Source organism: Beta vulgaris, chromosome 5 (genome assembly GCF_026745355.1).
Source record: "Beta vulgaris subsp. vulgaris cultivar EL10 chromosome 5, EL10.2, whole genome shotgun sequence".
NCBI lineage: Eukaryota > Viridiplantae > Streptophyta > Magnoliopsida > Caryophyllales > Amaranthaceae > Beta > Beta vulgaris.
Window position 1 is genome coordinate 46,805,673 of NC_079206.1, and position 19,980 is coordinate 46,825,652.

The window sequence follows — 19,980 nt, forward strand, 5'->3', positions numbered from 1 at the left end:
AATTTTTAGAGTATTAATTTGTAGTTATGTTGATTATTGTTCGGTGGAGAATTTCCTCTAGGCGACTTTTAAGCTAGTTAAAGTGACCTTGAACTTTGTATACACAAGGTACGTACATACCTATGTGTTGGTTGGATTAGTAACATGTCCTAAGTACGGGATTTATGTAGTATCATGTATAGGGAACTATTTTTACTTCATATGTGATTTATATTCAATTGGGTTTGCATCTTTTATGTTGTTGTATGAAGCATGTTGATTATGATGTTTGTATGGATGATTGGTGCAAGCAGATGGGATTTGGGAACTTTATTTATTATCTCACATGAGGGATTAATAATTATGTTGGTATTGGATCATGGCTTGGATTATGTTGTTATCTTTGAATTATTTAATTACTTTATAAGAACGGAGGGTCTTATTTGGTAAATTGGCTCAACCAATGAATAAAGATTATGTATTTAATATTAGAATTAATCTTGGGTTGTTAAGTTGATGATCACCTTGATTCATTTTAAGATAAAAATGGAAGTTTATATCTCTTTGATGATTATATTTTTTTTCCTACTTGTGAGTCATAACAAATAAATAAAGTATTAATCATGAAAAGTGGAAAGTGAATAGCAATAGCTTTAGACTTGTGGATGTAAGAAGTGTTTGACTAGTATGCGTTGGAGTACATAGTGGTACCCCTTAGCTTTTCCTGGGACCGATTTGACCACCATGTCCTATATTTAGTTAAAAGATTCCTCGATATCGTAGGTCAGGGGAGTACGTAGTCGCGCCCGTACCTCATCACCTAGATTGAAGACGGATTTGGTTTGGACAACTATTTCTAGTGCTTATTCGATCTAAATTAATTAACTTATTAGTTGTACAATCTAGTTGAGTAAAGTAGTCTGTTATGCTATTATATTATTATTTATCCTTTCTTAATATTTATTAGTATCATGTTAGGTTTTACATTTATTTAATATGTAGTACTTAACTTTGTTGATTACGTTCTTTGTGTGTATGAGTTGATCATGGTTATGCCTTATTAATCCTGTGATGACCCAATTGTTGTTCACAGGTTTGAAGATTAACAGAGCATTGTTGTTCACAGGTTTGAAGATGATGTATCATGGGTTCGAAACGTTAGAGAAGTTGTGTTGACGTTATAATTCATAGTTAACTTTTACGTTTATGGTCGACTTTTACATTTGAGGTTGACTTTCGGTTGACTAAGTTTTACTTTCAAAGTTATTTATTATTATTTCCGCTGCAAAATTCTGAATAAGCTGATACGTCATCACACGGGCGATAATACTTTGATAACTCTTTAAGTTTTATATTTAAAAGGTCTTCTGGAAAATGGATAATTGTCGGGGTGTTGCAAAGTAGTATCTTGGAACTTTAGGTTTTTATTGGTCTTTCGTGCCAACTTTAAATTTTTAGGCGCCTAGCTAGCTAGTTACATAAAATAAATTTCATAGAAATCGAGCTCATACTTATTCTTTGTGTTCAAATTACTTCTCAAAACATTTTTCAAGATTTCAAGATTTTAAAAATTTTATTTTATTTCAGTTCGAATTATTTTTTTAAGGGTCTGAATTCTTTTTAATTTGTTCGAAAATTTTGAACTATATGATTTAATTTGTATTTCGTTTTCTTTCAGTTCCTTTACAAATTCGAAAAATCTTATACATATTTATTTATTTAATTATTTTAATACTTCTAGTTTATTTGGATTACTTTATTATTTTGTGGGAGATGGGTAGTAGAAATAGTATATGTCTGCATTAAATAGTTAGTTCAGTATGCTTATATCTTTCTTCCATGCTAATTGTTTTATTCTCTTCGTATGCTTCAAATTATTATTATTCTTGCCTATTGTTTATTGTTGAAAACATACGCTAAGTGTGAGTATCATTTCTTATAGATGTCGTATTCATCTCTTATAGGATCTAGTTATGTCTGGTAGAGAGAATATTTGGGTTGAAAGCTATGCTAACCCGATCGTGTTGAGCGATGATGAGCTTGATGGGGGATCGGATTTCGATGATGAGAGTTTCACTAGTTTAGACCTGGAGATGCGTAATGTGTTGAAGGTCAGCAATCCAAATAGTGATGATGAGGCCATTCGAGAGTTTGACCGTGATGGGAGTCAGACTCGTAAGGATATATATTATGTTGTGATGAGGAGTCTCTTTGGTGAACTAAGATATGATGTAGTAGAGGAGGACGAGGATGAGGATGTAAAAGATGAGACTGATGGTGTACCATCCTAGATTATGTACTTATGCTTTAAGAATAAATTTTGGATAATTAGTCAAATAATGATTTAAATATATTTCTTTAGTGCCTTTATCTTGTTCATAAAAAAGTATAGTTGTTATGGATTGGAAAAGTGTTAGTATCATAATTTTTAGAAATAAGAAGTAAATATTTAGATATCGAAGTGAGCAAGAATTTATTTTGGCACATGAATGGGAATATTTTATATTATTGTGTGATCGAATTTTATTTGATCCTCACACATCTTTGTTATTGATGTGAATACTATCCATGAATGATTATATGATTGATGATAATTTATATTATGGCATTATTATAAATTCATGAGAATTATATGTTGATGCGATCTTGTATGGTCAAATGAAGTGTTGTCTTCATAGAGAATGGCATGTAGGTTGTCTACTGAAACCTATAGCAGAGTTCCATTAAATTTCAGGTCACACAGTAGAATGGCTAACAACAATAACGCCTTAGCTTCTACTATTCACCTACTGGCAGATAAATGAACTCACGAAAGAATTGAGCATCCCAATACTGCTAGGGACATATTTGAAAGATTAGATAAAATTAAGTTGACTTACTTTAAGGGGCAAGCTGACCCTACCTTCTTAGAAGGTTGAACTAGGGAGTTTGAAAAGATTTTCGGGTTGTGAATGGTCCTGAGGGTATGAAAGTAGGTCAAGCTGTATTGTATATGAAAGACGAGGTTATCTTATGGTGGAAAGAAAATGGGGCAAGATTGAGTGTTGTTGAGGGGTTTAATTGGGCTTCCTTTATTACTGCTTTAATAGGAAATTTTTACCCTGATTTTATGAGGAAACAGAAGGCTCGAGAATTCATAAACCTTAGGATGGGGAGCATGCATGACCATCTTTGAGTACTATGGCAAGTTCGTAACATTGTTGAGGTTTGCACCCGAGGTAGTAGCCACTGAAGAGCTAAAGCCTCAAAGATTTGAGCAAGGTTTGACTGAGGAAATCCAACTAGTGTTAGGTGGTGTAACTTTTTCATCCCGAGATGTAGTGTATGGAATTGTCACCCATATTTATGGTCTTCACTCGAGGCGTGATAAGAAGAATGATGTAGTGCGTGAGAAGAGACATGATTTCAATGCTGAAGGAAATCAAGGAAATTTTAAGAACATAAATGGGAATGGGAATTTCCAAGGGAGAAATGGTCAGGGCTATACCAATAAGGGCCAATCCGAAAGAGTTTACCATTGTAAGATGTGCAGTAAGGACCATCCTGGTAGAGATTGTAAGGGACACCTAGTAACGTGTAACTACTGCCAAAAGAAGTGTCATAGGGAGTATGAGTGCTTCACCAAGCAGAAGAAAGAGCAAAATAGTAATGTGAGTGGTAATCAACGGAGTTTTGGGTTCAACCAGTCCAGAAGTCAAAGTTCGAAGCCTATAAGGTCACAGAAAAACCAAGGAAGCTACAGTAAGCCTGCTAGTTAGGGTAAAAACAACAAGAATAAGGCTCTGGTTTAACTGTTTGTGATGAATCGCAATGAAGCTGAACGATCTGCTAACGTAGTTTCCGGTACTTTCTCTATGAACTTCGCTCTCGTTAAAGTGTTATTTGATTTTGTGGCGACTTATTCGTTTATTTCGTCATCCGTCATTGAAAGTACGGGGTTGGTAGATTTTGAAGTAATTGACTTGCCTATTAGTATACCTACTAGAGAGGTAAGGTGTACCAAATTATTCAAAGATTTGCCTATGAAGATAGGAGACTCTATATTCCCTTCTGATTTGATAGAGTTCAATTTGGGATATCTAGATGTTATACATGGAATGAATTGGTTAGATTTCTACAAGGGTAAAATAGACTGTGAAGCCGAGAAAGTAGTGTTGAAAAGCTCTTTGGGAAATTTAACTTCGTATAGACAATTTGGTAAGCCTAAGAACTTTGTGGTTATTTCTGCAATGCAAGTGAAAATATTGATGAAAAAGGGGTGTGAATTGTTTTTTTGTAGCGTGCAAGATATAGGCAAAGAGGTTAGACTGAAGATTGAGGATGTACCAATTGTGAACAAGTTTATGGATGTGATTCCAAGTGAAATTTCTAGTATGCCGCCTGCAAGAACTATTGAGTTCACCGTAGACTTAGTTCCTGGCACTACACCTATTTCTGAGGCACCATATAGAATGGAAACTCCTGAGATGAGTGAATTGAAGACGCGGTTGCAAGAGCTGTTGGATCAGGGTTATATTAGGCCTAATAAGTCACCTTGGGGAGCTCCCGTGCTGTTTGTGAAGAATAAAGATGGGCGTATGAGGTTGTGCATCGACAATAGGGAGCGAGTATGATCTTGAAGATTAATTTGCGTTCGGGGTATCACCAGTTGAGGGTAGCTGACAAGCATATACCTAAGACTGCGTTTAGGACGCATTATGGTCATTATGAGTTTACTGTGATGTCATTTGGATTGACCAATGCTCCGACTATAATTATGGATTTTATGAATAGGATATTCGATGAGTTCTTAGATAAGTTCATTGTGGTATTCATTGATGATATCTTGATTTATTCAAAGAGTGAAGAAGAGCATAATAAGCCCTTAAGAATCAATTGTATGCCAAGTTCTCTAAGTGTGAGTTTCGTTTGAAGAAAGTAGCATTTTTGGGTCATTATGTGTCTAAAGAAGGAGTTTCTATGGATCCTGCTAAGATCCAAGCTGTTAGTGGGTGGGCTACTCCGAAGATGTGTCACATATTAGTAAGTTTTATGGCATAAGTTGGCTATTATAGGAGATTTAATTTGTGAGAGATTTCTTGAAGATAGCAAGGCCAATGACTAAGTTGATGAAGAAAGAGTCGAAATTTGAGTGAAGTGAGAAGTACGATGAAGCTTTTCATATTTTGAAGAAGCGTTTAACCTTTGCACCCGTTTTAACCCTGCCTGATGGAAATGAGGGATTTGAGGTGTATAGTGATGCTTCAAAGAATGGTTTGGGATGTGTTATGCAGCAAAATGGGAAGGTGAGCGCGTATGCGTCGCGTCAGTTGAAACCGTATGAGGCTAACTATCCTACCCATGATCTAGAGTTAGAAAATTTAGAGACATTACCTTTATGGGGATGACCTGTAAGATCTTTACTGACCATAAGAGTTTGAAGTACATTTTGATCCAGAAAGATCTCATTATAATACAGAGGAGATGGTTACAATTGATCAAGGATTCTGACCTAGATATCCAGTATCATGAAGGGAACGTGGATGTAATTGTCGATACTTTGAGTAGGAAGTCGAGCTATAGCATGAATGCCTTGGTAGTTCCTAAGGAATTGTGTCAAGATATGCAAATGCTTAGCCTAGAAATTTAAATCTTGTGGAGATTATGGCAAGATTGAGTACTTTGTCATTGGGGTTGTCGGTTTTCAACGAGATCAAAGAGGGTCAAGTTGGAGCCGAGCACCTAAATAAGATTAAGGACAAGATGAAGCAAAGTTCAAGGAAATCGACCTAAATAAGATTAGGGTCCCAACATATATCATTTCAGATCGTGATTCGAGATTCCTCTCGAAATTTTGGCAAAAGTTCAAGTTGAACGTTGGGACAACATTGATAATGAGCACTGATTTTCACCCTGCAACCGATGGTCAGACTGAAAGGACCAACCAGACAATGGAAGATGAGAGCGTGCGCAATTAACTTCCAAGGTAGTTGGGAAGATCACCTAGACTTCATTGAGTTTTCGTATAACAATAGTTATCATGCGAACATAAAGATGGCTCCTTTTAAGGCATTGTATGGAAGGAAGTGTAGAAGTCTCATTTGCTGGAATGATTTTAGTGAGAATATAGTATTGAGGACATAATTTACTTAGGAGAATGTTAAGAATGTCAAATTGATTCTGGCTAGAATTCAAGCTGTTACAAAATAGGCAGAAGAGTTATGTTGATTTAGAGCGAAGAGAAGATGAATTCGTTGCGGGTCATAAAATGTTTTTAAAAGTATTACCAACTAAAGGATTTATGAGATTTGGAAAAAAGGGAAATTAAGTGCTAAATATGTTGGCTCGCATGAGATTTTACAAAGAATTAAGAAGATAGCTTATAAGTTGGTTTTGCCAATAGAGTTTGAGAAAATGCATAATATGTTTCATATTTTCCAACTCAAGAGATATATCTTTGATGAGAGTAATGTTTTGGAGCACAAATGAAAGAATCCAAATTGATAGTAGCCTCACATATGAGGAAAAAGCTGTGAGAATTTTGGATAAAAAGGTGTGTAGTACACGCAATAATGATGTGAATATTGTGAAAGTGATTTGGTCTTACCATGAGTCTGAAGAGGCAACGTGGGAAGCCGAAGACGAAAAGAAGAAGAATTATCCTGAGTTATTCCTTGAGGTGAGTTACGAGGTCGTAACTCGTTTTCTTTAAGGGGGTAGAATGCGATAGAATTTCGCGCTTTTTACCTTATTTTATGGCATTTTATGCTTATTTTGACAATTTGCACATGTTGGTCCAAAATCAATTGGTTTTCCGCATGGAAAATGTGTTCATGAGTAACACAAGTGGCTTTGAAGTTGGTAAAAGTGTGCACATGTGGTACAAGTATTTTCAAATTGAAGTTGAGTCCAAAACTTTTGAAAATGTGTGAATTTCCGTGCTAAGTTTCGAGACGAAACTTCTTTTAAGAGGGATATACTATAATAATCCCCTGTAATTTTATGAATTTTATAATTATATTTCAATATACATATATATATATATATATGTATATATATATATGTATATATATATATATATATGTTATATATATATATATATGTATATATATATATATGTATATATATATATATATGTATATATATATATATGTATATATATTATATATGTATATATATATATATAGTATATATATATATATATATATATATATATTAGTATATTTTAGTACTTAAATAATTTATTTCTTAGAATGTTCACTACCACAAAAATGGCCAAAGAGACTACCTACAGGAGACCGGTTGAGGTTAACAACCCATTTCTTAAATGTAGGAAACCATTGATTATCGAAAACCAGTCTACGAAGTTTAACTATTTCACTTATTGAAAAAGTTATTGTAAAATAGGAGACTGCTTCTAGTAAAAATCGGTTTCCTTGAAATATTTTAATCTTTTAATTCAATATAATACTAAAATATAGGTATTTATTCTTCTTGTTGTGAGATAGGATACTATTTCTAAGTAGAACCGATTTCCTTGAAATATTTTAATTTTTTATATTTAATATCTTTTTAACATAATACTAATGTACTGTAGTATGCATATGCTAATATTCTTATTTTTTTATTTTAAAGAGTAGTTTTCCTTTTTAAAGTAACAAATGTTATATTAAAAGAAATGATACGTGCAACGTGCTTTTAGAAGTTAGGATTTCTTTTCTCATGAATCACTGCCCCACTCACTATGAAACCCCCATCACCAAAACCGCCTCAAATTAGTTTAACACCACCACTCCCAATCATCCAAAATCTCCCAATTCCATTAATAGATTCTTCTTGCCCTTCACAATTCCACCTAATTACCCTCAAATTTCATTCCAATTTGCAAGAATTCGTCATTCCCAATTGTCATGAATCTCCATCAATTAGTTAGCCATTCGCAAACTCCATTAAAATTCGTCATTCGCAGCTCTCTTCTCTTTCAACTTTTTGTCACAACGTAATTAAAATTAAATAACTTCTCTTCTGAATTAGCTCCCATTTCATCCTCTTCAAACCGTTATTTTTAGGGTTAGGTTTCGAAATGGATCTTGTTGCTTCGATTGTCGACAAATTAAAGTCTTTCGCAAAATCCGACGAAGATTTCGTCAACGACTTTGCTCGTCGCCGGCAAACCAAGTCTCGTCAAAGTCTGGTAATTTTTACACTTTCCCCCTCCTTTTTTCGATTTTAGTAATTTTCATGTGTTTTACCTTAATAATAATTCTTCATCATTGATGGTGGTTTGTTGTCAAATGCTGAATTCTGTCTTATTTTTGGTTAATTATTTATGCTAATGTACAAAAGTTCTGAAATTTTTTTCTTGGATATATAATGTCGAATTCTGCCATATTTGTTTGCGATTTATTCTTTGCGCCATTTGTGGATAATTGGTTTAGTTTTTGTTTGATTGGTTCATTGCTTCCTTTGGATAAAAGTTCACTAAGGGGGCGCTTGGTAGGCAATATTGGCCAGTTCCCATTTGATTATATTAAAAGCAAATTATTTCTAAGGTTTCTAAGGCTTGACGTGCAAGGAAAATTGTTGATGTCAGAGCTTTCACTGAGTGTAAATTATGAGATAGTGTACGTTTTTAAGTTGACAAAATCAGAATCTAGGTGGGAACTTCCAGTTAATTTGAGATTAATTGTTCTAGGTGTAGAACAACCTAAGATTAGGCAAGTTAGCTTGTTAATGAATCTAATAGAAGAATGGTTTGAGCTGAACTAGGGCAGTTTTAAAGCAATAGATAATGAAGTTAGACAATTACATTTCGATGTCATTTAACATAGCGGTCATTGGAAGAGTGGGCTCATCATCAAATCTGCCATCATTAGGCCAAAACAATAGAGCTACATCGTAATTTTCTAGGATCCTTATTAATGCGGTCGTTGGAAGAGTGGACAGCAGTCTGGCCACCAAGTTTGAGAGAGGCAGTCAGCTACACTGGCATTAACAGTTGGTTCAGCACCAATGTTGATAAGTCAGCATCTGACACTGCCTTCTCCGGTAAAGTAAGGAAATTGCTTTTCTTTTACATTCTAGATAGTTGATCTCTAAGCCCGTACCTTTTGCTATCAGTATACATGACCATCCAAATCCAACCAACCACAAAAACATAAAGAGTGCAAAGCACCCATCAATTAAAGATCATATAAGTCTAGCTATACAAAAGCATTTAAACGCTCTAATGCTTAAATTTAGACATTATACTAAAATAGCAGGACACCAGCCTACAACATATCTTACCTCTAGAGTCTCTCTAGTGCAAAATAGCACATTCATGTCTAACCCATGAGTTTTGAACACTGAAGCACTATCAGTGTCACCCACCAAACCGAGCAACTCATCCTTCAATAACAGAACTTAGTCAATATTAAATCTTGTAATCTGTTTTTCTTATCTTCTCGTTCATGGTTTTTGAATATATTAAAGCAGATTAAGATCTCATTAGATATAATCAGATTAATTCAACAGACAGAAAGTGCTTCAGAACAGAATAACCGGAAATGGCATCTAGCTTCTACTCAAAATGACTCCTTTCTACTCAAAATGTAACTAATATATAGAAAGCAATTAGAAAAACCATTTCAATACGACTACGAAATCACGTAACGAGAATTCGAAAAGACTCCTTTACTGTTTATTAGTGCATATCTGTACAATGTTTGAGCAATCCTTTCAAAATCTCCTCTTCTATTTAAAATGAATACAATTTAAGCAACAAACATAGATGAGACAAACATAAGATGATGATATACACATAAGTATAATCTTTTTTATGCGGTCCTTAACAATCATAAAAGTATGTTGTCTTATTAGGTGGTGATTGTGATTTGTGGATGATGGGAGTGTTGATGGGACAAAAAGAGTCGTTTTTGACTTCGTCTAAAAGCACAAGGTGGATAATGTCAGGGTCCTTCTTCTTAGAAGAAACTATGGCATGGGAGAAGCTATAAGAAAAGTAAGTTAACTCAAGCTAGTCATTACCAACTTCTACTTTGAAGTATTTATAATGCTTCTTAAGAAAGTTTGATGTATCCATGCAATTTGGCAATAACTAATTGCAGCTCTTTGCTTTTGTGGAAGCATTGTGTAATAGGGAATGCTTCATTCACGTGTTGAATTACTTCTCATGCTGGATGCAGATGGAGCGACCAAGGTCAATGATTTCGAGAAACTTGAAACCCAGGTTGGTGTCATTTATATAAATTCAATATAAAGTAATGAGGAGAACGATGGAGATTAAATAATTAGATGCATACTTGCTCATAGAGTAGCTGATATATTGCCGATCAGATTCGACAGTTGCTGGAAAGAAGTTAGATTTGGCTGATGTAATTCAAGTTTGGAAATACTTGATGTTCCTGTTATTGCATTTGGCTCTCGCGCTCATCTTGAGGAGAAGGCTCTTGCCGCGGTTTGGCTCCTCGACTTTGATCATACCCTGTAAGTTGTTCTTTGACTTACAAAATGAAAACTAATATATCCCATTTTGCTACTTATAATCAGAGAAAACGGTATCGTAACTTTTTGATGAAAGGATTTCATCTTGTTGTTCTCTTGGTTGCTAGTCCTGGGATTCGTGATACACAGGTATTCCTCTGTGGCTAGGGCTGATGAATCTTTGACCCTCATAGAAATTACAGTATATCTTATTTTGGCTCTAGAAGTTTTGTTAAGTAAACCTGAAGATGCATCCTTACCATTGGTTTTGCTTGCCTCCAGTGTGGGTTTAAGATGTTTACCAGGGCTGTTGCATGGAAGCTTTTCAGTAATGTCCGCTTGAAAAGGTTACTTTAAGCTTTGTTTGCTCTTGTGTTCAAATGCTTTAACTTAAATTAGAATATATTATCTGTATTGCAGTGAGATTGCTCTCTGTGTTATATTGTGACTTAATTTTATAGGTATTTGTCATATGTGTAAAGTGGAATTTTCATGCTTTCTTGCATTGTGCTTGTGGTATCATGGTATGTGATCTTGGACGGCTGCCACTTTATTGTGCTTGTGGTATGAGGATGGGTTCTAGTTTGCTTTACGTCGATGGTTCTTGTGTTTGCGCCATTCCCGAATTTCAGTGTCTAGCTCAAATATGTTCTCCAATTTCAGGCATCTCTTGTGATTTTCATACTAAAAACTATCTGTAGCTCTTGTTGGTGCCTTGGTGTGGTCAGTGGTGTTTCTTTTTTGTTCGCAAATGATCAAGAAAATAATATAATGATGAAGAAGAAGATGTTGCAGTGTAACTTGGTTGCGGGAGTTAGAGATAAATTAGGGTTTATAATATGTTTTTTCTTGGGAACTATGGTTGGCAGTTACCAGTCTCTTTTTGTTTTTTTTTCCCTTTTCTTATTTTTTGGGAACTATTTTTTTTCCCCATGTTTTGCCTTATATAATAGAGATACATATTTATACTAATTATAATTATAATTATCTTAAATTATTTTGTAGTACTTTCCAAGGATTCCTAGCACTTATTCCCAAGAGTTGATTGACGAGCTAAGAGATATGTGGGTGAATTATTTAAACAATCAAACACAAGACGATGGAGATTGAAGACGACGGTCAAGTTTGAATTGTATATTATTTAATTTTTTAGAATTTTGGTTATAGTAGCTAGCATTAGATTCTAGAAACTTTATTTTAAGACATTATTAGAAGAAATTGATGCTTTGAATAAAATTAGTTTTGTATATAAATTAAATGTAGCAAATATTTTTTTTGTCATGATGAATAAAGCAAGCAAGAATTTATATTTAAAATATTATTGTGGCTATTTATAAATTGTTATACAAATTGTCAAAAAAATTAAAAAAATAAATTGTTGTATTAAAAAAAAAAGCGTATATATAAGGAATCGCAAATACAGGATAATATATGTATATTGTAACATTTTACTGAAAAAAAACGTATAATAAACCTAAGAAACCGGTTATGGTCAATAAATGGTTTCAAAGGGTAAGGTAAGGAGACTGGTTTTTAATGTTAAATGGTCTCCTAACCTCTTACATATTATATGTACACTTATCTAAGAGACTGGTTTTTTACCTGTCAACTGGTCTCCTAAATAAACAAAGAAACCAGACATTATAACTGGTCTCTTAACCTAGGACACCTGTGAGATGGAGATGTGTTATAGTTTGGTTTCCTAGGCCATTTTCAACCGGTTTCCTAGGCCTTTTTTGTAGTAGTGGTTGACTATTGAAAGTCAAAAAGATTATTTAATGATTTTAAGTAATCAAATATTTTATTTAGTCATACTTTAAAAAATTACAATATAATTAAACTAGTGGAGTTGAAGTAAAAGGATTTTAATATACGGTTAGAGGAGCCCACACCATATAGTTTTTCTATAAACATTTTCATTAAACTAACCAATCAAAAACCAACTCATTAATGGATCCTGTTGACCCTTGAGTTTTGAAGATGACCTAACTACAAAAGACATAGTATATTTTATTTATCGTGTTGCAAGGTAATTCATGCTCGAGCTAAGAGAATACTTGATTGAAGATTAAAACGGAGAATTAATCAAAGATCGAAGTAAAGATGTTCGAGAGATGAAGAATCGAGCATGGAATGAAGATTAGAATATATTAGGGTGTATTTATTATCTTCATGTTAAGGTTGAGTAAAAGCTTAATTAAGTTTGTGATGAATTCTCAAAGGAACTTGGTTATGTTCCCATGACAGGAACATACCTATCACTACAGGAACAAGGTTAGGGAACAAGACTTAAAAATGATTTAGGAACACCTAAGAGTCTCTAAAGTTGTGCGCCTAACTCAAATATGCGCCCAATATATTTGTTAGAGTTTTTAGGGTTGTTTTAACTAAGATCCACTATTTTAGGAATTTAGTTTTAGTTTGTTAGGAAAAGATTTTAAAAAGATTTTCTGGTTTTAATCTAACTGATTTTCAAATCTTATCTTTTATCTTTTATCTTTTATATTTTATTTAAAAGATTTTGTTGTCAAAAAATAATATCTTTCCGGTTTTAAATGATTTCGGTTTTAAGATATAAACTGTTTTTTCGATTTTATTAAAGATATTTTAAAAAGATATTTTTCCTAGAAACTAGCTAAAGTAAGTAATTTATTTTATTTCCTAAAAATTGGATTGCACGCCTAAAGCTACTGCTACACGATTTTTGTAGTTAGTGGATTTAGTGGCTTAATTAATTATCCTCCAAGTATTTAATTTAATTAAATGAGTTTAATTATTCCTGAAGTTTTGTGAAACCACGTAATATGTTACTGCTTCTCTTATGAAGTGAAGTAGTGGATTAGTGGGTTATTTACTTGACATGGGATATTTAATTTATTTAATTAATTGATTAAAATCACGGAGATCATGTGATAACGGGCTAATTAGTGGAGAAAATGTCTTGTGTTAATTGTCTATAAATAGGCGCCTAAATCCTTTGAACAATTTGTGTCTGACTTTTATTAGTCACACCAAAAGTGTGTCTGACTTAGCTAATTTGTCTTAGTTATCTAAAAGAGTCAGTGCCTTTTCCTTAAGAGAATTCATACTTACATTAATCGAGTTTATTACTCTTCCATTGTTTTACAAAGTTTATTTTTGGGAAAAGGGTTAGAGTGAACTCTTGTAAGTGTGAGAAGCTTTGAGTGAAGCAAGAGAAAGAGAAAGAGAAAGGAACTTCGAGTGAAGTTTGAGAGGAACGTCAGTTGTGGGCTGTCGTTGGGAACTTGAGTTAAGTGACTTAAGTTGAGAATCGAGAGAAAAGTAATAGGTTGTAATCAGAGTTGTTTTGGCCTATTATAGTGGAAAGTTGTTTTAAAATCCCTTGTGGTCGAGGTTGTTTTCTTCCTACTAGGCCTAGGAAGTTTTTCCTCGCTAAATCTCTTGTGTTCCTATTGTTTGTTCCCAAGTTTACTTTTAATTCCGCAAAAAGTATAGCTTATTCTCTAACTATAATTCACCCCCCTCTTATAGTGCTCATATTATACAAGAGATCCTAATGAGGTAACCTATACATACCCCTTGTTACACAATTTCCCACACATTAAACATAATTTATGTTCTCTCTCTTCCTCCCCCAAAATTTTCGGCACTCTCTCCTCTTCGTTTTCTCTCTCTTTTCTTCTCTATGCCTCTCGGTTGCTCCACCATCGCAGCCACTGGACCACCCTCGCCTCAACCAAGGACCGCTGGCAGCAGTTGGCGCCACCCTCCTCTCCGGCGTCTTTCCCTCCTTTCTCTTCTTTGGTTTTTTTCTTCCTCATGTTTTATTTAATGCAAAGTTTATATTTTTTAAGAATTATTTTAATATCTCTATATTATTAAAGTTATAGTTTGATGATTTAAATATAAATCTAAGATTATGTAGTTTATATAGTGAATTAATTAAATTTCACATCATTAAGATTTTAAGAATGAAATCATGGATTTTTAGGATTTTATGAGTTAAAAAATATAGTAGTATAGTATAGTTTATAAAAATTGAGTACTTTTATGATTTTAATTATGTTTAAGTATGTTTAAAATGGGTTTTATTACATTATAAGTTGCTGAACATTTTATAAAAATGCTTATGATGGAGTTTTTTATGCTCAAACTATGAGGTTTTAAGGGTTTTTAATAACTAGTATAGTACTACTATACTATGAGTCATTAATAATTGAAATTTTAATGATGGGAGAGGTTTTTAAACACTTTTAAAGAGGGTTTGAAGTATTTTAATATTGATGGAAATTTTTAGAGAATTGATTTGTGGTTGTGTTGATTATTGTTAGGCGGAGAATTCTCTTTACGGGACTTTTAAGCTTGTTAATGTGGCCTCGAACTTTCTCTACACAAGGTACGTACATAGCTATGTGTTGGTTGGATTAGTATCTTGTCCTAAGAATGGGATTTATGTAGTATCATGTAAAGGGAACTAATTTTCGTTCTTATGCGATATAAATTTGTTTGGATTTGCATGTTTTATGCCGTTGTATGAAACAAGTTGATTATATTATATTTGTATGGATGATTAATGCAAGCATATGAAATTTGGGAACAGTATTTATTAGGAAAGATTGACAAGAATAATCCAAACTATCACCGTTTCGCTCAAAATAATCCCAACTATGGGTTATTTTATAATAATCCAAACATAATAGGAGTACGTTCTCAAAATAATCCAAACTTTTAATTATCCTATATATAATAGACCCAAAAGGGATCATAAAAGGCAAGAAAAATAAAAGTTTGGATTATTTTGGGAAGGTACACCAAATAGTTTCGATTATTCCAAAATAACCCAAACTTCATATTATATTCAATTGGATTTGCATGTTTTATGTCGTTGTATGAAGCATGTTGATTATGATGATTATATATGTTTGTATGGATGATTGATCCAATCATATGGGATTTGGGAACTTATTTATTAATTCACAGGAGGGATTTATAATTATGTTGGTATTGGATCATGGATTGGATCATGCTGTTCCCTTTGGATTATTTACTTACTTTATGAGGATCGAGTGTCTTATTTGGTAAGTTGGTTATTCACCTAAGAAAGGTTGTTGGTTCGTTATTGACTTGGCTGGACAAATAAATAAAGGTTATGCGTTTAATATTCAAATTAATCTCGATTTATTAAGTTGATGATCACCTTATCTAATCCTAATATAAAAATAGAAGTTTATGTATCTTTTATGATTATATAATTTGTCTTGCTTGTGAGTCATAACAAATAAATAAATTATTAATCATGTAAAGTGGAAAGTGAATAGCAATAGTTTTAGACTTGTGCACGTCTGAAGTGTTAGACTAGTATAAGAATACATGGTGGTAGCCCATGACTTTTCTTGAGACCGAATTGATCACCGTATCCTATTTTTAGTTAAAAGTGGAAAATAAATAAATTTGTCGTTTAGATTGAAGCCTGATTTGGTTTGGACAACTCTTTCTATTGCGTATTCCATCTAAATTAATTAACTTATTAGTTGTAGAGTCTAGTTCTTTAAAGTACTTTGCCATGTTATTATAATATTATTAATCTTTGCTTAATGTTTTATTAGTATCATGTTAGGTTTTGCATTTATTTAGTACATAGTACTCAACTTTCCTGATTACGTGAGTCGTGTGTATGTGTTGATCGTGGCTATATGCCTTATTGATCATGTGATGACCCAATTGGTGAGCAGTTTCTCCTGATTAATAGAGCATTGTCGTTTACAGGTTTGAAGATAATGCATCATGGGTTCGGGAAGTTAGGAAGCTTGTGTTGACTTTATATTTCTCAGTTAACTTTTACATTTATGGTTGACTTCTACATTTGAGGTTAATTTTTGACTTTATATTGGTTTGACTTTTGGAATTGACTTTCCGTTCACTAAGTTTTACTTTCAAAGTTATTTATTATTGTTTCGACTGCAACATTCTGAATAAGCCAATACGTTATCACACGGGCGATAATACTTTGATAGTTCTATAATTTTTATATTTAAAAGGTATTTTGAAAAATAGAGAATTGTTGGGGTGTTACAGCAGTTTTGGGCCTAAACCGAAGCCATTTTTACAAATTAAGGGTTGCGATTTTGATGAAAACAACCGCGCTTGTGATCCAAAAAAACAAAATTTGATAGTTCTCTAATCTTTATATATGTAGTATCATTTTCCATTGCAAATCAAATTTTCTATACAAATATAATAAATTTACAAAAATATAGATCTTATTTTGTTAGTAAAGAGGAGCGGGAAAAACTGTTGTAGGTGTTTCGATAGGTCTTGGCACATTGGTACGTAGGACGTGGATTTTTCAGGTCTTCCCAAACTTTCACTACCTTGTTTTAATGTAGTAGGTACACTCTTTCTCTCCATTTAAAGTTTATAGCCCACCTTAAATTAGACGATCATTTAATAAACCCACAATTACATTACCAAAAAAAGGTAAGGTCAAACAATAAAGTTGACAATCATACATAATTTAAGGTGGGCTTAGCCAAACTCGAGCTCGACTCACATCATTTATACCCCTGTTGAAGCAGAGGTTATAACGAATAAAATGATTGTTATAAAGAGAAGGGAACTCCAATAAAAAAAGTTTGAAAATGCAATACTCCAACACGTGTAATTTGTTATATATACCAAAAGCCAATTAACCTAAAAAATGAAAAGTAGAAGCCATCATAATAGGTTTTCTCTCCTAAAAATATGAAAATCTAATAAGTGATTGAATTGAATAGACGATTTATTGAACAATCGATATCTCAATTAATTATTAGCATTTATTAAATAACTTTTTTTGAAAGGAAGTAAATATATTTTAAACAATATCAATTATTCAAATAGTTAGATGGAAAATTAGAATTTAATTCATAATTGACCAGACATTTTCTTATATACAACAATTGGTAAAATTAAGCATTAGGGAGCAAAGCTAAATATTGATAATAAGGGTCGGGAAAAATCCTTAAATTATACTTCCTACTTTTTTCGTATTTTGACATTTTGTAATGTACATATAACTCCAATTGACCTTTTTTAATGGCTTCTACTTTTTGCTTCTTTTTTTTTTGGTTCAGATAAAAAAAATCATAGGATATTAGCTCAATGGAGAATGATACTAAAAACAGAATCAATAAACATGTTTTAATTTCATATTCTTCATGACTTCTTGCAAATTGCTTCTCCTATGCCAAATAAAAGTTAAATCAACGGTTTTTTCAAATGCCCTCGAGTTTTCACGAAATTCACCGGGTACCCCCGCACTTTTGAAAATACCTGGGGTACCCCTCAGTTTCAACATAATACACCCAAATGCCGTTAATTACTAACGACGTTAACTGCCGTTAACTACCATTAGTGTTAACCCTAATTACACTCTAATTAGCCCTAAACCCTAACACTAAACCCTAACCACCCTCCCCACCATCTTATCCACCCACCACCCCAGCAGACCCCCCTCCCCAACCCCCGACCGCCCTCTAACGCCCCGACTTCTAAGCATTACTATTAATTAATTACAAGGATTAGCAGCGGAAGACCTTCCTAGCTTAGTCGGCGCGTTACTGCTGTACTTTCCGTCTGGGAAGGTACAAGGAAACATTCTTTCATATCAATAAACCTCTATAACAGTTTTAGTAATTCTAGAAATATATATAGATAGCTTAAGTATAGCTAATGTTACGTAATTTACTGATCATAAACTTGGTTTACATAACTATCATAGTCGCATGAATTAAAGTAATTTAATCCTCACTGCTACGTCATCCCATCTTCGTATGCATACCTAAAACAGAAAAACAAAACGTCATGAGTCGAGGCTCAGTAACAAACTACTCTAACATCGTAAATTCATTTTATTTGCAAACAGGGAGAAGAAAATATAGTAAAACCATCTCGTAAACATACACTTTGAATCAGGGATTTAAAAGTCATTTTCATTAATATAATCTTCATTATCAGATTTCATAATTAGAAAACTTCCTTTGGTTACTTGGCGAGTGCAACAAAAGGCATAGCTACCGAGGACATAAGTCCCCCATCTGAAGGTGACATATAACGTCATAGATCATAACAGAAGGCAGAGCCACCGAGGATATTCATCCCCCATCAGAAGGTGGCATATAATGCCAGAGATCATAACAGAAGGCAAAGCCACCAAGGATATGTGTTATTTCACTAGGAACACTACAAGAGGGGGGTGAATTGTATGTGTAGAAATAAACGTAACTTTTTGCGGAAATTAAAACTTAAACAAATAAACAAGCTAAAGGAACACAAGGGATTTTTATGAGGAAAAACTTATTGGGCCCGACAAGAAGAAACAACCTCGACCACTAGGGATTTTAAACTCAACTCTTTCACTAAATACGCCAAAAAAAAATTTTACAACATTATTCTACTCACGAGCCACACCTTGAGTTCCTAAACTCAAGTTCCTGAACCACTGTTCCCTTAGCAGCAGTTCCTCTAAACTTCACTCGAAGTTTTCTCACTTTTACTTGCTTCACTCAAAGCTTCTCTCTTACAGAATTTCACTCAAAGTCCCTTTACCCCAAGAACCAAAATACAATTGATCGAATAAGCTTAGTGAAATTAGAGTAAGAAAGCAAAGAACAAATGGCTTTTATGAGAGAACGAAGGCACTAACACTTTAATTAGCTAAACTCACTAAATCACTTAGTCATACACACTTTGGAACTTAATTAGACATTAATATTTATAGTGGTAGTAATTTAGAACGTGGGATTTAAAATATATATTTGTGAGAAGCCATTATCCCAGGATGTTCCTTACCCTAAGGAACACGTTCCTCAAACATCTCCTGATCCCATGATTACTGTTAGACGTGAGAGTGTTTTTAGTTACTGCTCCTCAATTATAGCAACCACTTTAGGCATTACTCAAAAATCTGGTTTAATTAAAAACATATTAATTATTAAATCTGATATTAAATCATTTTAATAAAAATAGTATCTTTAAATTACTTCCGTAAAAACCGAAAAATATCTTTATTATCTTTGGAAAAATAAAATCTTTTCCTTAAAAAGATTTTCCATAAAATCAGATTTTTCCTTAAATAAAACGGTTACCTACATTCTAGGCATAATTTTCTCAACTTCCATCAATGTGCCGTTGTAATGCTTCAACCTAAGTCTAGTTCCTTTTAATTGTTGGTTCCTTTGACTTATAAGTTTAGCGCCAATTCGTATGTTTCTTACAAAGGAACAAACTATCATTCTCAAACAAAACTGCCATAGTTCCTTACCATCTTTACTCATTCCTTTACAATGGAACTAGAAATGAAAAGCCTCGCTTTAGTCTTCTCGCTCCAATGCTGCTCCAGTATCAAATAGAGAAACACATCTTCACATAGTCTTTAAAATCCAAACTTGATTTCTTCCTCGACTTAGTATTCTCTTTGTTCCTTTCAATGATACCTTGAAATTCACTCACTTAAATAACTTGTTAGTCCAGTACTTAGTTTGCATCTTTGTTCCTTTGTCATCATCAAAACTAGGG

At 33.3% G+C, this 19,980-nt stretch overlaps 1 protein-coding gene across 1 annotated transcript; it reads left to right on the forward strand.

Annotated features, from left to right (window-relative positions):
• The first annotated feature begins 3,779 nt into the window (after positions 1-3,779).
• On the forward strand, positions 3,780-4,592 carry LOC109136544 (uncharacterized). Its single transcript, XM_019252723.1, has one exon. It carries the CDS (start codon positions 3,780-3,782, stop codon positions 4,590-4,592), a length of 813 nt encoding a protein of 270 aa, XP_019108268.1.
• Positions 4,593-19,980: the final 15,388 nt, after the last annotated feature.